The sequence below is a fragment of the Dendrobates tinctorius genome, unplaced genomic scaffold, assembly GCF_039654945.1.
Source record: "Dendrobates tinctorius isolate UK_male_01 unplaced genomic scaffold, ASM3965494v1 ptg000022l, whole genome shotgun sequence".
Classification (NCBI taxonomy): domain Eukaryota; kingdom Metazoa; phylum Chordata; class Amphibia; order Anura; family Dendrobatidae; genus Dendrobates; species Dendrobates tinctorius.
In genome coordinates, this window is record NW_027361690.1 from 89,008,689 (window position 1) to 89,030,346 (window position 21,658).

General features: G+C 48.2%; 1 protein-coding gene across 4 annotated transcripts in view; it reads right to left on the minus strand.

Moving 5' to 3' along the window:
* The window catches only part of DENND4A (DENN domain containing 4A), a 193,521-nt gene that overhangs the window by 23,585 nt on the left and 148,278 nt on the right, over positions 1-21,658 (minus strand). For all 4 annotated transcript variants that reach the window (XM_073568879.1, XM_073568880.1, XM_073568878.1 and 1 more), the window contains 2 exons: positions 13,869-14,009; positions 11,381-12,486 (listed from right to left, as the gene is read on the minus strand). In XM_073568879.1, the coding sequence (XP_073424980.1) occupies positions 11,381-12,486; positions 13,869-14,009 (1,247 nt within the window). The remainder of the gene's footprint in view (positions 1-11,380; positions 12,487-13,868; positions 14,010-21,658) is intronic.

Below are 21,658 nucleotides of genomic sequence, written 5' to 3' on the forward strand. Positions count from 1 at the left end.
ATCTGGCGCGACTAGGATCACTGGTACTCCCTCTGCTTTGATTTTCTCTTGATGACCCTTGGGAGCAGGGGAAGAGGGGGAAAAATGTATGGGAGCTAGAACCGGTGCCACGGCAGAACTAGGGCATCCGCTCTAATGGCGCATGGATCGTGCGATGGGGCAATGAATCGAGGAACCTTGTTGTTTAGTCTTGAGGCCATGAGATCCACATCTGGAGTCCCCCAGCGATGGCAAATCTGCTGAAAAACTTCCGGATGAAGAGACCACTCTCCTGAGGCAAGGTCTTGGCGACTGAGAAAATCCGCCTCCCAATTGTCTACCCCCGGGATGTGGATTGCTGAGATGGGCGAATGGTTGGTCTTGGCCCAATGGAGGATGTGACTCACTTCGTGCATGGCCATCCTGCTCCAAGTACCCCCGACGGGTGATATACGCCACAGCCGTGGCATTGTCGGATTGGATCCTGATAGGGTGACCTGCGAGGAGATGGTGGAAACTGAGTAGGTCTAGTGTGAACGCTCGTATCACCAAGATGTTGATGGAGAGACGTGACTCGAGTTGACCAACGACCCTGTGCCATGTGGTGACGAAAGACCGCACCCCAGCGCAGAAGACTTGCGTCGGTGGTTACCACCGACCATCGTACTGTGAGAAAGGACTTTCCTTGATTCAGGGAGGATTTCAGCGTCCACCACTTGAGGGTTTGTCTGACCCGCAGGGACAGAAGGAACCGACGGTCCAGGGAGAATGGGTTCTTGTCCCAAGTAAATAGCAAAGCATGTTTTAAAAGGCGGAGATGGAACTGTGCGAATGGGACCGCTTCTATCGCTGCTACCATCTTTCCGAAAACTCTCATGCTGAAACGTATGGAGTGAAAAGCTGGTTGGCGGTGATAGTGACACATAATCAAACACTACATATGCTACTTACATCTGAGTCTTCTAGGGGACTTATCTCTGAATTATATAAAAGATTATTACCTGCCCATCTGGAGACATATCCACTGACTGCTGCTAAGAATAAGTGGGAACGGGACGTTGGCCCCCTGACGGAGGACCAGTGTTCCGATATTCTAGAACAGGTCCCTAAAATGGCGGTTTCTGAGTGCCAGCGGCTTTCGCAAATATATCTCATTCACAGGGTATATAAAACACCCAGCTTATTATTTAAAATGGGACTTAGGCCCAATACACAATGTGTTAGGTGTGGGCAGGATGATGCCCACTTGATGCATGTTATGTGGGAGTGCGGACACATTGGGGATTTCTGGAGGCAGAGCCTGGGACTCATAGCCCAAGTATACCATATCACAATACGACCGTCACCTCGTCTATGTTTGTTGAATTTGTGGGAGGAGGGGGTTGACCCGGACTCTGCAGTGGCCCTGGGAATAGCACGCATCCTGTATCAGGCAAGAAAGATACTTGCATATCATTGGTTGGATCCTATGCCACCAACATTGTCAGAGCTTAAAAATAAACTAAATAATGTCATCAGATTGGAAAGGGGGGCTTATTTAAAAAGAAATGCATTAAGAAAGTTTTACAAAATTTGGCAGCCATGGATGGAGTCACCGGGTCTCCCCTCGGGCGCACTGGTACGGGATGCGATGTTGGACCAGTTGCTGTTGTGCTTGCGATGAGGGGATGCTTGGGGGGTGAAAATAAAGTCTAGTGCCCTTTGTGGCGAAGTAGATTTTGAGTGGCGCGGTGGGAGGGAGCTGGGGTGGATTGGACCTGATATCCGTGGGGGGCGCGAAATATGATGCGGAGTGGCGCGGCTGGCGGGGATGGTTTTCCCGCTGAAATGAGGCACTGATGTATAATTTTGATTTTTGTTTATTTGTGGAGCCATGTTGTTTATAGGCTCAATTTTATGCAAATATCTGTGTTTTGAGATTTCTTCTTTTTATTTATTCTTACACAGGAAGAGTTTTACCCTTTAAATAATATTTGCTCTCAATGTAAATTTTACTTGCTATATAAGATGTCATATTCTTTCTGTATTGATTCCTGAATGTTTAATAAAAAAGATCTGATTCAAAAAAAAGAAAAGCTGGTTGGGAAAGAGTCCGTGCTCCCTGTTGTAAGGCTCGTGCCATTTCTGGAGGCAGAATGACCAACGAGCAGGAAGTGTCCAAGATTATTCCCAAGAAGGAAATCTGCTGAGCCAGTGTTGGGGAAGACTTGTCAGAGTTTATCTTCCAACCCAGGCGAGAAAGTGTATTTACTGTGATATCTACGGATTCCACGCAGGCTGGAAGGGACGGACCCTTGATCAGTAGGTCGTCCAGATACGGCAGTACCACAACTCCCCGAGCGTGAAGAATGGCCATGACAGCCGCCATAACCTTGGTAAAGACTCTGGGGGCGGTGGAGAGTCCGAAGGGCAAGGCAACGAACTGGAAGTGTACCTCGCGAATTGCAAAACGCAGGAACTGCTGGTGGCACGGACAAATTGGGATGTGATGGTAAGCATCTTTGATATCGATGGATCCTAGCAACTCTCCTTTTTCCATGGAGGCGACAACTGACCGGAGAGATTGCATTCGGAATCACCGTACCTTGACAAACTTATTTAACAGCTTGAGGTACAGTATGGGCTGTCCTTCTTTGGAACCACAAAAAGGTTTGAATAAAAAACCTTGAACCTTTCGTCTTGAGGGACCGGAATGATGACTCCGTCCCTATGCAGCGCATGAACGGCCTGAAGGAAGGCTGCTGTCTTTGTCTTGGGGGGTGAGGACCGTAAAAAACGTGTCGGGGGGGAAGAAAATTCTATTTTTTATCCGGAGGACACCAGCTTCCTGACGAGCCAGGTGACTGAATGAAAGACGACCGCCTACTTTGTCGGTGTCCGCCGGATACCTCAACAAGTCATTGTGTAGAGGATCTGGTTCCCCTAGATTCAGATGCCCTTGGTCTGGGTTTCCAAGAGTGGTTAAGTCTGTATGAGACCTGGGAACCTCTGTTTCCACACGGGGACCGACCTGATCCAGAAGAGAAAGCTGTGGAGGACCAACTGGAATTGTTGCGAAAACAAGTCGGCTGTTGATTCCGAAACGGCCGGACAGCCCTTTGTTGGGGAAGCTGGTCCAGTTTCTCTCCAAATAGGCAACCAGTTTGATAAGGCAGAGAAGTCAACGATCTTTTGGAGGTGGAATCTGCTCGCCAGTCACGGAGCCATAGGGCTCTTCTAATGGAGACTGCATTAGCGGCCGCCTGTGCAGCGCAATTGGCTGCATCTAAGGTAGCATCCACCACAAAGTCCCCTGCGTGAATTATCTACTTGGCGACACTAGTTGCCTCTGGAGGAAGGTTGCTACCTTGGATGGCAGTAATTAACACTTCTGCCCAAGCGGCCATTGCCTTAGCCACCCAAGTTGCCGCAAAAGATGGAAAAATTGCCGCTCCTGAAGCCTCAAAGACTGAGCGAGTGTTAGCGCGGGTGGTCAGGAGCGGGATCTCCGAGAGTGGACCCTCTGGACCATGGCACCGAGGGGCCCCGGGCGAGCTGCCAGGTGGAACCGACCCCTATACAGGGACCGTTAGGAGCAGGCCCAGGGGTTCGAGTACCACGGTAGCCGGTACCGAGAGGGGCGGCTCAGGATGGACCGGAGTAAGAGAGTAAGACTGAGACTGGAGTATGACGGCAGGAGCACTGAAGACAGGACTGGAGTAGGACGACAGGAACACTGAAGGCAGGACTGGAGTGGGACGGCAGGAACACTGAAGGCAGGACTGGAGTAGGACGGCAGGAACACAAGGCAGGACTGGAGTAGGACGGCAGGAACACTGAAGGCAGGACTGGAGTAGGACGGCAGGAACACGGGTAGCAGGACTGAGAAGCTGCTGTGAGGAGCAGCCGAGACAGGAACTGCAGGAGCAGAGTGTGCACGATGGAGCGAGGCCAGAGTGTCAGGAAACACAACGATCAGGCGCCTCCCTCAGGGGGAAGCGGCCTGATATGGCCCCGTCTGGTCAGCCATTGGTCCAAAGGTGCTTCCGGGTCAGGGCACAGCCAGAGCATAAGAAGCAGGAAGGAGGCGCGGCCGCGGCCTATGGCGCATGCGCATAGCATGCAGGGAAGGCATCGGTCGCGGGCCTGTCTCAGGTGACCGCCGCGGCCGTCGGGTGGAGAGAGGCTGCGGCGTGGGAGCGGAGGGCGACTGCGGCGTGGGAGCGGAGGCCGGGTAAGTATGGCGGAGCGGTGTAACAGTACCCCCTCCCCTAAGCCCCCCCCCGGAGGTTAACAAGAAACCTCTTGAGGATACGGGGAGCATTAATATTCTCCCGAGGCTCCCAGGATCTCTCCTCAGGACCAAAGCCCTTCCAATCAACGAGAAAGAAAGTCCTACCTCTAACCCTTTTCACAGCGAGGATGTCCTGCACTTCAAAAATGTTGTCGGCACCCACCGGCTGAGGGCCAAGATCAAGCGAGGAATGGAAACGATTCAGCACCACAGGCTTCAGGAGAGAGACGTGAAAGGTGTTCGGGATCCGGAGCGAAGCAGGCAACCTCAATTTGTAGGCAACTTCGTTAATACGTCCCAGAATTTCAAACGGACCAATGTAGCGTGGACCCAACTTGTAGGAGGGCAGTTTTAGTCGGACGAATTTGGAGGAGAGCCAGACCTTGTCGCCAACACGATACGGAGGAGAATCCAACCTCTTTTTGTCTGCATAGTTCTTCATCTGATCAGCGGATCTCTTGAGTGATGTGTTGGTCTCAGCCCAAATCTTAGAAAATTCCGAGGACAAGGCATTGGCCGCGGGTACCTCAGAGGCAGGGGTTATTGGAAGAGGAACACCAGGATGTCTGCCAAAAACAATGAAAAACGGAGTCTTGGCCGAAGACTCACCAGCATGGTTGTTATAAGCGAACTCTGCCCAGGGGAGCAGGTTGACCCAATCGTTCTGGTGGGCGTTAGAGAAGTGGCGTAAGTATCCCGTAAGCGTCTGGTTGGTACGCTCTACTTGTCCGTTGGACTGTGGATGGTAGGCCGAGGAGAAGTCGAGGGAAACGTTCATGAGCTTACAAAGCGAACGCCAGAACTTGGAGGTAAACTGAACCCCTCGGTCAGACACAATGCGTCGAGGTAGTCCATGAAGCCTGAAGACTTGATGAATGAAGATTTTGGCCAGCTCTGGCGCTGAGGGAAGACCGGGCAGAGGGATGAAGTGAGCCATCTTGGAAAAACGATCCACCACCACCAGGATGACTGTGCAGCCCGCAGAGCAGGGTAGGTCGGTGATGAAATCCATGGCGATGTTCTCCCAAGGAACCGTAGGAACAGGCAACGGAAGCAACAAGCCGGACGGAGATCTCCGTGGCACCTTGTTTTTTGCACAGGATGGACAAGAAGCCACAAAGTCGAGTACATCTTGGCGAATTGAGGGCCACCAGTAGTGACGTTTGATAAGGTCAAGGGTCTTTTTAGTTCCGGCATGGCCGGCCAGTTTGGAGGAGTGCCCCCATAGAAGAACCTTTTGCTTGAGATCCTCTGGCACAAGCGTCTTGCCAGGTGGAGGAGTAAGCCAGTTCACTGGAGCCACGGTGATGATCCTAGTGGGATCAATGATATGTGACGTTCCTCCGTGGATTCGTGTGGTTGGAAGACCCTGGACAGGGCGTCGGCTTTGGAATTCTTGTTGCCGGGACGGAATCGGAGCTCGAAATCAAATCGGGCAAAAAATAAAGACCATCTGGCCTGGCGAGAGTTTAGTCTCTGGGCAGACTGGAGATAGGCCAGATTCTTGTGGTCCGAGAAGATGACAAAAGGATGGACAGCTCCCTCCAGGAGGTGGCGCCATTCCTCCAAGGCCAACTTGATGGCCAAAAGTTCCCGGTCACCGATCGAGTAGTTACACTCGGATGGAGAAAAGGCCTTCGAGAAGAAGCCACAAGGGTGCAGGCGACCGGAGGCGGTTCTCTGGGACAGCACCGCCCCGGCACCAGTCGAGGAAGCTTCCACCTCGAGTACAAAAGGTCGATCGCTCTCAGGGCGATGCAGGACCGGAGCCGTGGAGAAAGCCCGTTTTAGGGTCAGAAAGGCCTCCTCTGCCTCAGGAGACCAATCCTTGGAAGTAGACCCTTTACGGGTAAGCACAGAAATGGGTCTTGTGATCGCGGAGAAGTGGGAGACAAATTGCCGGTAATAGTTGGCGAACCCGAGGAATCGTTGTATCGCCTTTAATCCGACGGGGCGAGGCCATTTGAGAATGGCAGACAACTTCTCGGGATTCATCCTTAGACCAGCGTCGGAGATAATGTATCCCAGGAATGGCAGAGAGGTCTGTTCGAAGAGACATTTCTCGATCTTTACATACAGACGGTTCTCCCAAAGACGCTGAAGCACCAGGCGGACACTCTTTCTGTGGGACGAGAGGTCCGGCGAGAAGACGAGGATGTCGTCTAAGTACACGACCACACAGGAGTACAAGAGATCCCGGAAGATCTCATTGACGAACTCTTGAAAGACTGCAGGAGCATTGCAAAGACCGAAGGGCATGACCAGGTACTCGTAATGGCCATCTCGAGTGTTGAAAGCGGTCTTCCACTCGTCACCTGCACGGATACGGACCAGATTGTAGGCTCCTCTGAGGTCCAGCTTGGTAAAGACCCGAGCCCCTCTGAGACGGTCAAACAGTTCTGGAATGAGTGGAAGAGGGTACCTGTTCTTGATGGTAATCTCATTCAAGCCCCTATAGTCAATGCATGGCCGTAGAGTCCCGTCCTTTTTGACGAAGAAGAACCCGGCTCCCGCGGGCGAAGAGGATTTCCGTATAAAGCCTTTGGCGAGGTTCTCTCGGACGTACTCAGACATGGCGGTGGTCTCCGCGGGAGACAGAGGGTAGATTCTGCCCCTTGGGGGGGTTGAGCCAGAAACAAGTTCAATTGGGCAGTCAAACGGCCGGTGTGGAGGAAGGACCTCCGCTTCCTTCTTATCAAAAACATCAGCGTAGGAGCTGTAAGCTGGAGGCAGACCCGGGAGGTCTGGAGGTGACCGTGGAGCGGCCGCCAGGCGGACAGGAGTCAGACAGCGAGCTTGGCACGGGTGCCCCCAGCGGAGTATCTCCCCAGAAGACCAGTTGAGAACCGGCTGATGAGTCCTTAACCATGGAAGACCGAGTAGCATGGCGTGAGAGAGCTTAGGTAAAACGTAAAAGGCTATCTTCTCTCGATGTAAGGCTCCGATTTGCAATTCCACCTCTTCAGTGACCAAGGTGACGGTCACCTGTAGCGGTTTGCCATCCACGGTGGCAATCTGAATTGGGTTAGATAGAGTGACTACAGGAATTTGGTATTTGTCTACCTCTTACGGCCGAATGAAGTTACCCGCTGAGCCAGAATCCACGTAGGCCACCTCGGAACCACGCCTCCCTCCTGAAACCAAAAGCACAGAAATCGTAAGGGGTTGAGAGGAATCATCATCACCTAGGAAGGCCTCTCTTACCTGACCAAGGTGGAGTCGTTTCCCTGTCTCTTAGGACAGGTGCGAATATAGTGTGACGAATGACCGCAATAGAGGCACAGACCTTGTGCCCGTCTCTCTCTCTGACGTAACTCGGCCAACCTGAGATGATCTATCTGCATGGGCTCACCCGAAGAGAGGGAAGAAGATCCGACTGAACGTGAGCTGGCCGACTGAGTGAAAGGAGAAACTGACCTGGAGGAGCGCCTGTCTCTCACTGACTCCCGAGCGCGCTCCAGGAAGCGCAGGTCAATGCGGGTAGCCAGCGAGATAAGGTCCTCTAAGGTGGACGGGGTATCTCGATCTGCGAGTTCATCCTTTATTTTACTAGAAAGACCGCGCCAGAATGCCCCCACCAAAGCTGCGTTATTCCGGCCGAGCTCGGAGGAAATAGTGTGAAAGCGAATAGCGTACTGTCCGACCGTAAGAGAGCCCTGGTGTAAGTTAAAGAGTGACTCAGTGAGAGAGGCTAACCGGCCCGGCTCATCGAAAACCTTACGAAACGTATCCAGGAAAACCGGGAGACTCGAAACGACCGGGTCGTCACGTTCCCAGAGCGGGTTTACCCAAGAAAGGGCCTCTCCCTCCAGATGGGACATGATGAAGGCCACTTTGGCCCGGTCCGAGGGATATTGCTGCGGCAGCCATTCAAAGTGGAGACTACACTGATTTAAGAACCCCCTACAGAGCTTGGGATCCCCGGTGAAACGAGGCGGCTTGGCGAGGCGGGGCGTCGGAGGAGCAGTAGACGCAGGGGGAGGAGTCGGCACTGCAGCGGCAGCCTGGAGGGCCGACAAACGACTATCAAAGGAGGCCATGTAGGACAAAATGTGGGTTTGAGTATCTTGCTGCTGACCCAGCTCCTATTGGAGACTGGCCAGCTGAGTGGCATTTCCAGGATCGGCCACCTGTAAGGCCGACAAACGGGTGTCCATCGACTTCATGATTGACATAATGCGCCCCTGATTCTCCCGTAGGAATAGCAACTCTTTCTGGGTAGCAGCCGTAGTACCGGCGGAGTCCATGGCCTGATCGTACTGTTAGCGCGGGTGGTCAGGAGCGGGAACTCCGAGAGTGGACCCTCTGGACCGTGGCACTGAGGGGCCCCGGGCGAGCTGCCAGGTGGAACCGACCCCTATACAGGGACCGTTAGGAGCAGGCCCAGGGGTTCGAGTACCACGGTAGCCGGTACCGAGAGGGGCGGCTCAGGATGGACCGGAGTAAGACTGAGACTGGAGTAGGACGGCAGGAGCACTGAAGACAGGACTGGAGTAGGACGACAGGAACACTGAAGGCAGGACTGGAGTGGGACGGCAGGAACACTGAAGGCAGGACTGGAGTAGGACGGCAGGAACACAAGGCAGGACTGGAGTAGGACGGGTGGAGAGAGGCTGCGGCGTGGGAGCGGAGGGCGACTGCGGCATGGGAGCGGAGGCCGGGTGAGTATGGCGGAGCGGTGTAACAGCGAGCAAGGTAGTCAAGTTGACGATCAGAGGGGTCTGACTGAAGAACCCTCAGAAACTGATAGAAGTGTTTTGGAAGCAAGACGTGATATAGGAGGATCCACAGAAGGGGACTGTAACCAATCTTTCATTAGTTCTGGAGCAAAAGGGTATTTAGCCTCGATAGGTTTTTGACCTACGAACCGTTTATGTGGCCAGTCCCTATGCTTCTGGACAATGTCCTTAAGCTCCAGATGGCTGGCAAAAAGCCTGCGTACACGTTTAGTCTTCTTAAAGGAGATAACGTGTTCCGGAGCGGGAATATTTTCCTCGTCCAACGTCAGAATCATGCTGACTGATTCTATAAGAGAATCAAGTGACTCTTGGTCATTCGGAGGACTCTGAGGTACTGATGTGTCAGACTCGAATTCAGAGTCATTTTCTCTGTGAACATTAGGAGAGGGAGAGCGACAGACAGAACTCGCCGATGCTGAAGCACGAGCATGACTAGGGGACACGTCATGGGTCTACTTTCTAGAGACCGGTTCCCCGCCGTTGCCATGTGAAGTACAGTATTCAGATGTAGAGGACATCTTGTTCTCAAAGACTCCATTTTTGTGCTTGCGACGCTATCTTGCTGTTTAAACAAGATAAATTCTGTAACTAGGGTAAAGTTCGCAGCTGTTATGAAACCAGACTATTGCAGTCTGAACAAGATATTAGATATGAGACCCTGATGAATGTGCTATTGTTCTACTCTCTATGCTATGTAGATACGGACATATATGTAGTTTCCGGTTTTCTTGCAATACTATTGGCTTATAAAGTAAATGTGATACGATGATGCTATTGGTAGTTGTGTACTTTGTATAATTAAGCAAAATACTATAAAAGAGGTGATATAATAAACGGGTTTAGTGATCTGCCTTGATCCTCCCATACAGAGACTCATCTCTGTCTGGTCATTCTCAGTTGCTAGCAACACTCTGTGGATTAATTTAGAAATCACTTGGTCAACCGTGAAGGGTCACTTGATCCTCCCTCGACAACCAGAGCCTTCCTCAGGCAGTAAAGACGCGTCAGTCAGTATGCACGCCCCCGCAGCCGTCACAGAGCAGGCTGAGGTGAAGATGATATGGCCCCCGAGACTAGCAGGGCGCTTCTTGTACAGAGCGAGAAGTGCCAAGGACGTGGGCGGCGGCGCTATGTAAATTGCGGCCTAGCCGGCCGAAAAGCCGGGACTAAATTTCTGGGCCTACCAGCGGTGATCGCCGGATGAAGGAGAGAATGGGGGGCTGCGACGGTGTACCGCCGCTGACACTAGGTCAGGGCTTCTCCCAGGGACCAGGACCCGACCCCATACCTCCAATCCGGTGCTCACGCAGGCCGCGCTGTCCAGGACCCAGCCTGCAGATCTCATCCTCCCGAGCGATGTAGCAGAGCCGGAGTAGTTCTTAAAGGGGTATACCTCAATCAATCCTCCCTATAGGCAGGGGGATGGAGAGGCCATGGGGCTGATTCAGGGCATCCAAAGCGCTCCTAAAGTCTTCTCCGTGTGGGGAGATCAGGACCATTGCCCAGAAGAATCAGGTATGCCCCAGTCGTCGCAGGAGATGGTACGGGGAGGTATACTCCGCGTTCTCGCCTGTTGTTGGTTTGGGGGAGAGCGGACCCTTGAGAGGAACCGTCGCCCCCTTCACTCCGTTAATTAAAAAATAAAAGTTTACAGAAATTTTTTTTTAAAAAATCGAAAATAAAAAGGGTGGAGTCTGAAGCCAGACCCAAGTGCCTCCTACAGACACTAAGCAAGAACTGGGGAAATCTCAGCCAGCGAGAGGGTGTATACTGCAGAGGAGGAATTAACTTTTTTCTGTGTTCACAGTGTCCTCCTAGTGGCAAGCAGCATAACACTCATGGTCCTGTGTCCCCCAATGAGGCGTAGGAGAAAGCATTTTACAATATGCAGTAATCTCCAGTGCTCAGAAAGTTATTCTTTAGCCAATGGCTAGGTTATCGCTTCCAAACTTGAGAATACCCATTTCATGAAGTGAAAGGAAATTATCTAAATGTTGTATTATACTTGCAATATACAATGGATGGTCAAGACACTGGCAGAGACGGTTACATACAGATCTCCACACACAAGAGATATATGGACTACATCACCCAGGTCAAGTCTTATTACAGGAAGAGACCGGGATATGTGGGCTTAAAACCCCTCCAAATATCAGTAGAGAACGATATGTGAGATTACAACCCCTCCTAATATCAGCAGAGCATGGTATGTGAGCTTTACAACCCCTCCTAGTATCAGTAGAGCGTGGTATGTGAGCTTTACAACCCCTCTTAATATCAGTAGAGCACGGTAGGTGAGCTTTACAACCCCTACATTTTCCCAAAATTGGAAACACTAAGCATGGTGAATAAGCTGCTGTATTACGTACAGATCAGAGTATTGTCTTACCTTCACTGGGCCGCTGTAGTTTGCAATCTTTGAGTACCATTTGGTGGCCTTTTCAGCGACTCCCTTTCCAGCTGAGAACATGCTGCTCTTCAGCACATCAAGCTTGGGCGTAAGAATTGTGTCAAAGTTAAAAGATGTTGGTGACATAACTGCCACCGTGGAATCTGGTGGGTGCTCTGTTTTTGGACTTCCCAATGAGTAGGCAGGAGAGGACCAGAGCCGCCCACGCTGTCTATCCTCACGCTTTACATGGTAAGTTTTTGACTTCGTTAATCGAGGTGCCTGTGGAGGGGTGGAGGGGAGACTCGAGCGTCGGCAGAGGGGAATAGCTTTAGAGCTTTTGTACTGGTCAGACGTGTTCTTTTGTAGGTCCATACTCGGAGCCCTACTGGCCAATGGACTGCTCATGTTGTTCATATACATCTCAATCTCTTCTGCAAGGTCTCTTTTAGCAGATGGCGTCAAAAGCGTTTTTTCTTCCACTTCCTCAGTTTCTTCTTCTTGCTCGGTCTCTGCTGCTAGCATTGATAGAGGATCTAATCCTACTTTTACATCTGTCTTCTCCACGGGCTTGCTTGGGAACACAGACATCGATAAACTTGTGCTCATGCTCCTCTCCACGCGATTTACCTTTTGTCCACCAATCCTTATTGGCTTGATTTCCATAGCGTCATTGTCAAGATCTTCAAGGTCAAAAATGACAGGAGAGTCAGCCTTGTCCGGGTACCCCTCCTCTCCCGCTGCAGACTCATCATCACTCCACTCCTTGGTCATATTCACAGATTCCTTCCGCGGAGATGCCCTTTTGATGTCCAAGGTCTTTGGCCGAGGAATACTATTTTGGAGTGCTCCACTGACTATCTTTGCATCAACTCCTAGTTTATGAAGCATTTTACCAGCTTTTTCTTCTGGGTTAGTGCCACCGATCAGTAAACCTGCCATGTTTTCCTGCTGGTACTGTCCATTGTTACTTCTCCAATCTAATTGTTTTTCCTGACTTGGCTCCATGGCGCTCTTGCGCCTCCTCTGTAAACTCCAGGTCTGGTAGATTTCCCTTTCCCTGCAGTCTTCAAGTGAGGAAGCAAATAGCAATCCAGCTGCATTTCCTGTAATTGAGAAATATATTCCATAAATGATTTACTTTGATACACGTTTAGATGAGCAAGAGGTCTCCATGATTTATTTCTTGTACCTTCAGTAATATTCTCCATATCACAAAAAGACTCATACTTTAACTTTTTCAATTCTTTGAACTTGGCTTATATAATATTTTAGTCCAGTGCTTGAAAGTTTAGTTATCAAGACATGAAATAATGTTTATGGAGGTGAAGTCTAGCAAACTCATGATCCAACAAACACATGATGAAAGTCAAAGGAATTCATGATTAACTAATGCTAACTTTATATTATGAATTGTGGTCACTATTCAAGGAGAAAAAAAAAATTAGCTGTATTGGAGGACTGGACACAGAAACAAGAGGTACCCTGTGCATGAACAGTATATGGGCCCTTTATAGCTCAATATGTGCTGTTTTGGAAGTAGAATTAGACCCCATTACCTCTTGGGCCCCAAAGCAGCTGTCCAGGTTGCACTAATGGTATGGCCGCTCCTACTGTGCTTTTGGCCCTCTACCAGATGGAAAAAGATGACAAATTTCAGAGCATATGTCAATAGGGGGACTTCAGAGATTTTAGATGTCTGTGACCAGAGATGTGTATTTTTCATATGTGAGACCAAATTCATGGAAATTCTAAGTTGTGTTGGATGTGCAATAAAAGAGAGACTGGTGTAGGTCTCAGTAATCAGATCTAAGAATTGAGCGTACATTTTTGACAATTGAACCTTTTTATGGAGGACAAGTAAAGCTTTATTAGAGATGTCCTCTCGAGATCTAATAGAAGCCACGGCTCTTTTTTACAAAGTCATTTCTGTATGGAGGTTGTGTTAAAGCGAACACGGAAAGGCTTTCTGGAAACAGATACCGACGGAAGTGAGAAATACTGGAATGGAATTGTTAACCTGACGGACTCAAAAATATAACAGTAGATAAAGGAGAAATGAAAATGGAGATCATGAGATAATCTGAGACTAGCGTGTCTCACTAATAACAGATTCAAAGGGCCTGTCAACTTTTTAATTATTTCACAAAAATGGAAGAAATCACTAAGATTGCATGTCTGAATTCAGACTGTGATTTATGGACTGGTTGGGGGTCTCCTGACCCAAACTATTCAGCCTCATATATTAAGGAAAAATGTGAGGCCCAGAAAGTTGAATGTGTGAAGCTGTAAGGGTAATTTGCAGATTAGTGCCGGTGTCTTGATTTGTTCTCTTTAGTGAAGAAAACCGTATGAGACAAGGATAAGGGGGCGCTTTCCAATGAAAAGGACAAAAAGTAGTAATAGTAAAAATAGTCAAATGAATTGGCCATCTTTGGCTGACCACTCAATAGTCACTATATGGTAGGATACTGTGGTGTCTACTTACCTACAGTGACTGTGTCAACCACGTTGTCCGTTTTGACCTCTTTACGAACGATACTGGATGTGGACTTGGCAGGCTGAGAAATGGGACTAAGCAGCTGGGGTAGGCCATCACGGCTGCCTTTAGAACTCTCCGGCTCTGACACTAAACAGAAAACAGATATCAAATATTAGATGTCCAAAAAAAAAAAAAAAAAAAATTTTTTTTTTTAGGTGCGACTGCATCATTTTAACCCCTTCGTGACAGAGCCAATTTGGTACTTAATGGCCAAGCCAATTTTTACAATTCTGACCACTGTCACTTTATGAGGTTATAGCTCTGGAACGCATCAACAGATCCCACTGATTTTTTGAAGTATTGTATTTCATGTTTTCAAACAAAATTTCCCAAACCATTTTGTTTTTAGGGACCACCTCACATTTGAAGTGAGTCTGTGGGGTCAATATGACAGAAAATACCGAAAAGTGACACCATTCTAAAAACTGCACCCCTCAAGGTGCACAAAATCACATTCAAGAAGTTTATTAACCCTTCAGGTGCTTCACAGGAATTTTTGGAATGTTTAAAAAAAAAAAAACAAAACGAACATTTAACTTTTTTTTCACAACAAATTTACTTCACATCCAATTTGTTTTATTTTAACAAGGGTAACAGGATAAATTGGTCCCAAAAATTGTTGTACAATATATCCTGAGTACACTGATACCCCATATATGCAGGTAAACCACTTCACGAGAACTAAAGCAATGAGGAAGGAAAAAATGAACATTTTACTTTTTTCACAAAAATTTACTTTGGACCCAATTTTTTTTTATTTTCACAAGGGTAACAGGAGAAAATGGACCACAAAATTTGTTGTGCAATTTCTCCTGAGTAAGCAGATACCCCATATGTGGGGGAAAGCCACTGTTTAGGTGAAAGGCAGGGCTCACAAGGGAGGGAGCACCGTTTGACTTTTTGAACACAAAATTGGCTGGAATCAATGGTGGAGGCATGTCGTGTTTGGAGACCCCTTGATGTACCCTAAAAAAGTGGAACCCCCAATTCTAACCACAACCCTAACCGCAATACCAAACCTAACCACAACCGTAATCCCAACCGTAACCACATTCCCATCCCTAACCACAACCACAATCCCATCCATAACCGTAATTCCAACCTTAACCACAACCGTAATCCCAACCCTGACCACAACCGTAATCCCAACCCTAACCACAACCGTAATCCCAACCCTAACCACAACCGTAATCCCAACCCTAACCACAACCGTAATCCCAACCCTAACCACAACCGTAATCCCAACCCTAACCATAACTGTAATCCCAACCCTAACCACAACCGTAATCCCAACCCTAACCACAACCGTAATCCCAACCCTAACCACAACCGTAATCCCAACCTTAACCACAACCACATTCCCATCCCTAACCACAACCACATTCCCATCCCTAACCACAACCACATTCCCATCCCTAACCACAACTGTAATTCCAACCTTGACCACAACCGTAATCCGAACCTTGACCACAACCGTAATCCCAACCATAACCACAACCGTAATCCTAACCACAACCATAATCCCAACCCTAACCACAACCGTAATCCCAACCGTAACCACCACATTCCCATCCCTAACCACAATTCCAACCACAACCGTAATCCCAACCTTGACCATAACCGTAATCCCAAACCTAACCACAACCATATTCCCAACCCTAACCGTAATCCCAACCCTAACCACAACCCACAACCAGAATCCCAACCCTAACCACAATCCCAACCCTAACCACAACCACAATCCCAACCCTATCTGTAATCCCAACCCTAACCGTAATCCTAACCACAACCCAACCTTAACCACAACACAACCACAACCCAACCCTAACCACAATCCTAACCACAACTGTAATCCCAACCCTAACCACAACTCATCCTTAACCACAACCCAACCTGTTGTGAGTTCATTCTCCCCTTCACCTTTGATGTCTGATGAACTCCCTCTGCTGGTGAAGAGAGGTAGTGAAATTGATTGGGATGGGAAGAACCTGTCATCTGAACAGGTGGAGTGTGATTGGACATCTGGAATTTCTGAGTGGATATAAGGCAGCCGACGCCCTGCAGGGCTGCTGGTGATCCTTTCTGCTCTGAGCTCTTGCATCCAGCTTAGTTCCTGTCTACTAAAAGCTAAGTTTTTGCCCTGCTATTATTCCATGAGATTTTGTCTGGTTTCCTTAGTGTTTGTATTCAGCCAGTCCTGGTTGGGACTGGCTGAATTCCATTTTTGTCTCTGATCAGTTGATCTCTTTGCTCTGTTTTCAGAATATACCTGAGTGCTGATATAGTGATTTTGAAGTCTAGCGACTTCAGGGCTTTTTTCCCTATTAGACGGTTGGGACATTTTTGGTAGTGTTTTTTGCGGATTGCAGCTAGCATCTTTTCTGTCCTGTCCTATCTAGTTAGTTGGGCCCCATCGTTTGCTCAGTCTGTCTTTCTGTCTGTGTTTGTGTTTTCATCTGTTTTTCACAGACAATACATGTTGGGGGCTGTCTATTGCTTTGGGGTCTGCTCTGGGGCAGTTTAGATTTCCCCTTTCCTTCTTTAGGCTTATGTAGTTCTACGGCTGTGACGAGGTGTCTAGGGCACCGTAGGAACCCCCCACAGCTATTGTTGGTTGTGGTGTATAGGATCAGGGGTCTGCAATCCGAAAAGTGTCAGAATTTTTTTTTTTTTTTGGTGTATTTTTTTTTCCTCTATTTCTCTGAGGCCGTAGGGGGAATTTTTTCTCAATGGAGATTAAGCAATTGTCTGATCGTGTGGAGCAGCTTACTGCTGAAGTGCGGGGCATTTCCGCCTATCTTGCTCATTCACATGCTGCTGAACCAAAGATCCCTACTCCTGATGTGTTTTTTGGGGATCGGTCTAAATTTCAGAATTTTAAGAATAATTGTAAATTATTTTTTGCCTTGAAGCCTAACTCGTCGGGGAGCTCCGCGCAACAGGTTAAAATTGTCATCTCTTTGCTGCGCGGCAATCCCCAGGATTGGGCGTTTTCTGTGAAACCAGATGATCCTATTCTGACTGATGTGAACGCATTTTTTCAGGCCTTGAGGTTGTTGTATGATGAACCTAATGCTATTGATCAGGCTGAAAAGGCCCTGTTGGCATTGAGCCAGGGTCAGGATTCTGCAGTTGTACTGTCAAAAATTCCGAAAGTGGGCGGTCCTTACTACCTGGAATGATGTTGCCTTGGCAGCTCTCTTTCTGAAGGGTTTGTCAGAAACCGTAAAAGATACTATGGTGGGATTTCCTGTTCCTTCTGGTCTTGACGATTCTGTGTCATTTGCCATTCAGGTTGATCGGCGTTTGCGTGAACGCAAAACTGCACGAGAGGTGTTGCCACCTGTTGAACAAATGTCTGAACCTATGCAATGTGATAGAGTTTTGTCTAGGGCGCAACGTCAGGAGTTCAGAAGGCGTAATAAGCTGTGTTTTTTCTGTGGCGATGCCTCTCATATTATTTCTGTCTGCCCTAAATAAGAGAAATGTTTTGCACACACATTTGCTGTGGGTGGTGTTCAACCAAAGTTTCTTCTGGCAATTACTCTGATCTGCTCCCTGTCCACATTTTCTGCTAAGGCTTTTGTGGATTCGGGAGCAGCTCTGAACCTGATGGACTTGGATTTTGCTAAACGTTGTGGGTTTCCTATGACACCTCTGCGGACGCCTATCCCTTTGAGGGGTATTGATGCTACTCCTTTGGCGAAGAATAAACCTCAGTTTTGGACCCAGGTGGTAATGCGGGTCGCCCCAGACCATCAAGAAAATTGCAGATTTTTGGTGTTGCATAATTTGCATGATACCATCGTTCTGGGGTTTCCCTGGCTGCAAATCCATAATCCAGTTTTGGATTGGAAATCTGTGTCTGTGGTGAGTTGGGGTTGTCGGTGTGCCCTTAGTGACGCTCCTATTTTCTCCACCTCTCCCCAGTCGCATGATGTTCCTGACTATTTGGCTGATTTTTATGATGTATTTAGTGAGAATGAGTCTGCGTCTTTGCCTCCTCATAGGAGTTATGACTGTGCAATTGAGCTGAGCCCTGGGTGTAAATTTCCCAAGGGTCGACTTTTCAATTTATCTGTACCCGAGCACGAGGCTATGCGATCCTATATTAAGGAGTCGTTGGAGAAGGGTCATATTAGACCATCCTCTTCACCATTAGGTGCTGGATTTTTTTTGTGGCCAAGAAAGATGGTTCATTAAGGCCTTGTATTGACTATCGTTCCCTCAACAAAATTACTGTTAAATATCAGTATCTGTTACCCCTGATTTCTGATCTATTCTCCAGAGTTAAAGGTGCTTGCTGGTTTACAAATCTTGACCTCAGGGGGGAGTATAATTTTATTCGCATTAAGCTGGGGGATGACTGGAAGATGGCATTTAATACTCCGGAGGGACATTTTGAGTACCTGGTGATGCCTTTTGGGCTCACTAATGCCCCTTCTGTCTTCCAGTGCTTCATGAATGATATTTTCCGAGACTTTGTGGATAAATTTTTGATCATCTATCTGGATGATATTTTGATCTTTTCCAAGGATTGGGACTCTCATGTGGAACATGTTCGGACTGTGTTCTGGATTTTGAGGGAGAATTCCCTGTATGTCAAGGGATCGAAATGCCTTTTTGGTGTACAGAGGATTTCATTTTTGGGATTCATTTTGTCTCCGTCAACTATTGAAATGGACCCGGCCAAGGTACAGGCCATTTATGATTGGGTTCAGCCCACTTCTTTGAAGGCCCTCCAGAAGTTTTTGGGTTTTGCTAATTTTTATCGTAAATTTATAGCTAATTTTTCTGGTATTGCCAAACCATTGACTGATTTGACAAAGAAGGGGGCTGATGTGCTGAATTGGTCTCCGGAGGCTGTTTCTTCTTTTCAGGAGCTGAAGCGAAGGTTCTCTTCTGCTCCGGTTTTGCGGCAACCTGATGTCTCACTCCCGTTTCAGGTAGAGGTGGACGCTTCTGAGATTGGTGCAGGAGCTGTTTTGCCCCAAAAAAGATCCTGTAACATCTAAAATGAATCCCTGTGCTTTCTTTTCCCGAAAGTTCTCCCCATCCGAACCTAACTATGATGTGGGGAATCGGGAACTGTTAGCCATGAAATGGGCATTTGAGCAGTGGAGACATTGGTTGGAGGGAGCTAAACATCAAGTCGTGGTCCTTACTGACCACAAGAATTTGATTTACCTGGAGTCGGCCAAACGCTTGAATCCTAGACAGGCTAGGTGGGCCTTGTTTTTCACACGTTTTGATTTTGTGGTCTCTTTTCTTCCGGGCACTAAGAATGTCAAGGCAGACGCCCTCTCTAGGAGTTTCTTTGCTGATTCTCCTATTGTGACCAAGCCTGCTACCATCTTAGGTGAGGGGGTAGTTCTTTCTGCCATCTCGCCCGATTTGAGACGTGTTCTGGAAGAGTTTCAGGAGGACAAACCTGAGCGTTGTGCCATTGGAAAATTGTATGTTCCTGACCAGTGGAGGAAGAGAGTGATGTCTGAGGTTCATTGCTCCGCATTGGCTGGTCATCCAGGTATTTTTGGTACTAGAGATTTGGTGAGTCGGTCTTTTTGGTGGCCCGCGTTGTCTCGCGATGTCAGGAATTTTGTGCAGTCCTGTGGGACTTGCTCCCGGTCTAAACCTTGTTCTCGCTCTAGTGGGTTGTTGATGCCTTTGCCGGTGCCCAGGAGGCCATGGACCCATATTTCAATGGATTTTATCTCTGATATGCCTGTCTCTCAGAGAATGACTTATTTGGGTGATTTGCGATAGATTCTCTAAGATGGTCCATCTTGTACCACTCCCTAAGTTGCCATCTTCCTCAGAGTTGTTGCCCTTGTTTTTGCAACAGGTGGTTCGCTTGCACGGGATTCCTGAGAACATTGTATCTGACAGAGGAGTTCAGTTTGTTCAGATTTTGGAGGACTTTCTGTTCCAAGCTGGGAATTCAGTTGTCCTTCTCCTCTGCGTTTCACCCTAAGACCAATGGGCAGACGGAGAGAACAAACCAGACTTTGGAGTCGTATTTGAGATGTTTTATTTCTGCTGATCAGGATGATTGGGTTTCATTTTTTGCCCTTGGCCGAATTTGCTTTAAATAATAGAGCTAGTTCTGCCACTTTGATGTCACCTTTTTTTTTGTAACTTTGGGTTTCATCCTCGATTCTCTTCAGGGCAGGTGGAGTCTTCTGCCTGCCCAGGTGTTGACACTGTGGTGGAGAGAATGCACCAGATTTGGGACCAAGTGGTGGATAAGTTGTCTCTCTCCCAGGAAAAGGCCCAGCGGTTTTCCAACCGGCATAGGACCATTGGTCCCCGGTTTAAGGTGGGTGATATGGTTTGGTTGTCATCAAAGAATATCTCTATGAAGGTGGCTTCTCCAAAGTTTAAACCTAGATTTATTGGACCTTACAAGATTTTGCAGATTCTTAATATGGTCTCTTTTCGATTGGCTCTTCCTGTTACATTCAAGATCCATAATGTGTTTCATAAGTCTCTGTTAAAGAGGTTTGTTCAGCCAGTAGTTCCTGTGGTGGCACCTCCTGACCCTGTATTGGTTGAAGGTAATGTGGAATATGAGGTTGAGAAGATACTGGATTCTCGTCTGGCTAGACAGAGACTCCAGTATTTGGTTAAATGGAAGGGTTATGGCCAGGAGGATAATTCTTGGGTCCCTGCATCCGATATTCATGCCGAAAGATTGGTTTGTGCTTTTCATCGGGCCCATCCTGATCGCCCTGGTGGCGTGGATGAGGGTTCGGTGACCCCTCCTCAAGGGGGAGGTACTGTTGTGAGTTCATTTTCTCCAATTGATTGGCATGGGAAGAACCTGTCATCTGAACAGGCGGAGTGTGATTGGACATCTGGAATTTCTGGGTGGATATAAGGCAGCCGACGCCCTGCAGGGCTGCTGGTGATCCTTTCTGCTCTGAGCTCTTGCATCCAGCTTAGTTCCTGTCTACTAAAAGCTAAGATTTTGCCCTGCTATTATTCCATGAGATTTTGTCTGGTTTCCTTAGTGTTTGTATTCAGCCAGTCCTGGTTGGGACTGGCTGAATTCCATTTTTGTCTCTGATCAGTTGATCTCTTTGCTCTGTTTTCAGAATATACCTGAGTGCTGATATAATGATTTTGAAGTCTAGCGACTTCAGGGCCTTTTTCCCTATCAGACGGTTGGGACATTTTTGGTAAGATTTTTTGCGGAATGTAGCCAGCATCTTTTCTGTCCTGTCCTATCTAGTTAGTTGGGCCCCATCGTTTGCTCAGCCTGTCTTTCTGTCTGTGTTTGTGTTTTCATCTGTTTTTCACCGACAATACATGTTGGGGGCTGTCTATTGCTTTGGGGTCTGCTCTGGGGCAGTTTAGATTTCCCCTTTCCTTCTTTAGGCTTATGTAGTTCTCCGGCTGTGACGAGGTGTCTAGGGCACCATAGGAACCCCCCACGGCTACTGTTAGTTGTGGTGTATAGGATCAGGGGTCGGCAATCCGATAGCTACCAACCTCTCCGGTTTTCTGGACTTAGCTTGTATTTTTGTTTTCTCCTCCTCCGGTGACTCATTCATAACACCAACCTTAACCACAACCCTAACCACATCTGTAATCCCGACCCTAACTACAACCGTAATCCCAACCCTAACCACAACTCATCCTTAACCACAACCCAACCTTAACCACAACCCTAACCACAAATGTAATCCCGACCCTAACCACAACCGTAGTCCCAACCCTAACCACAACCGTAA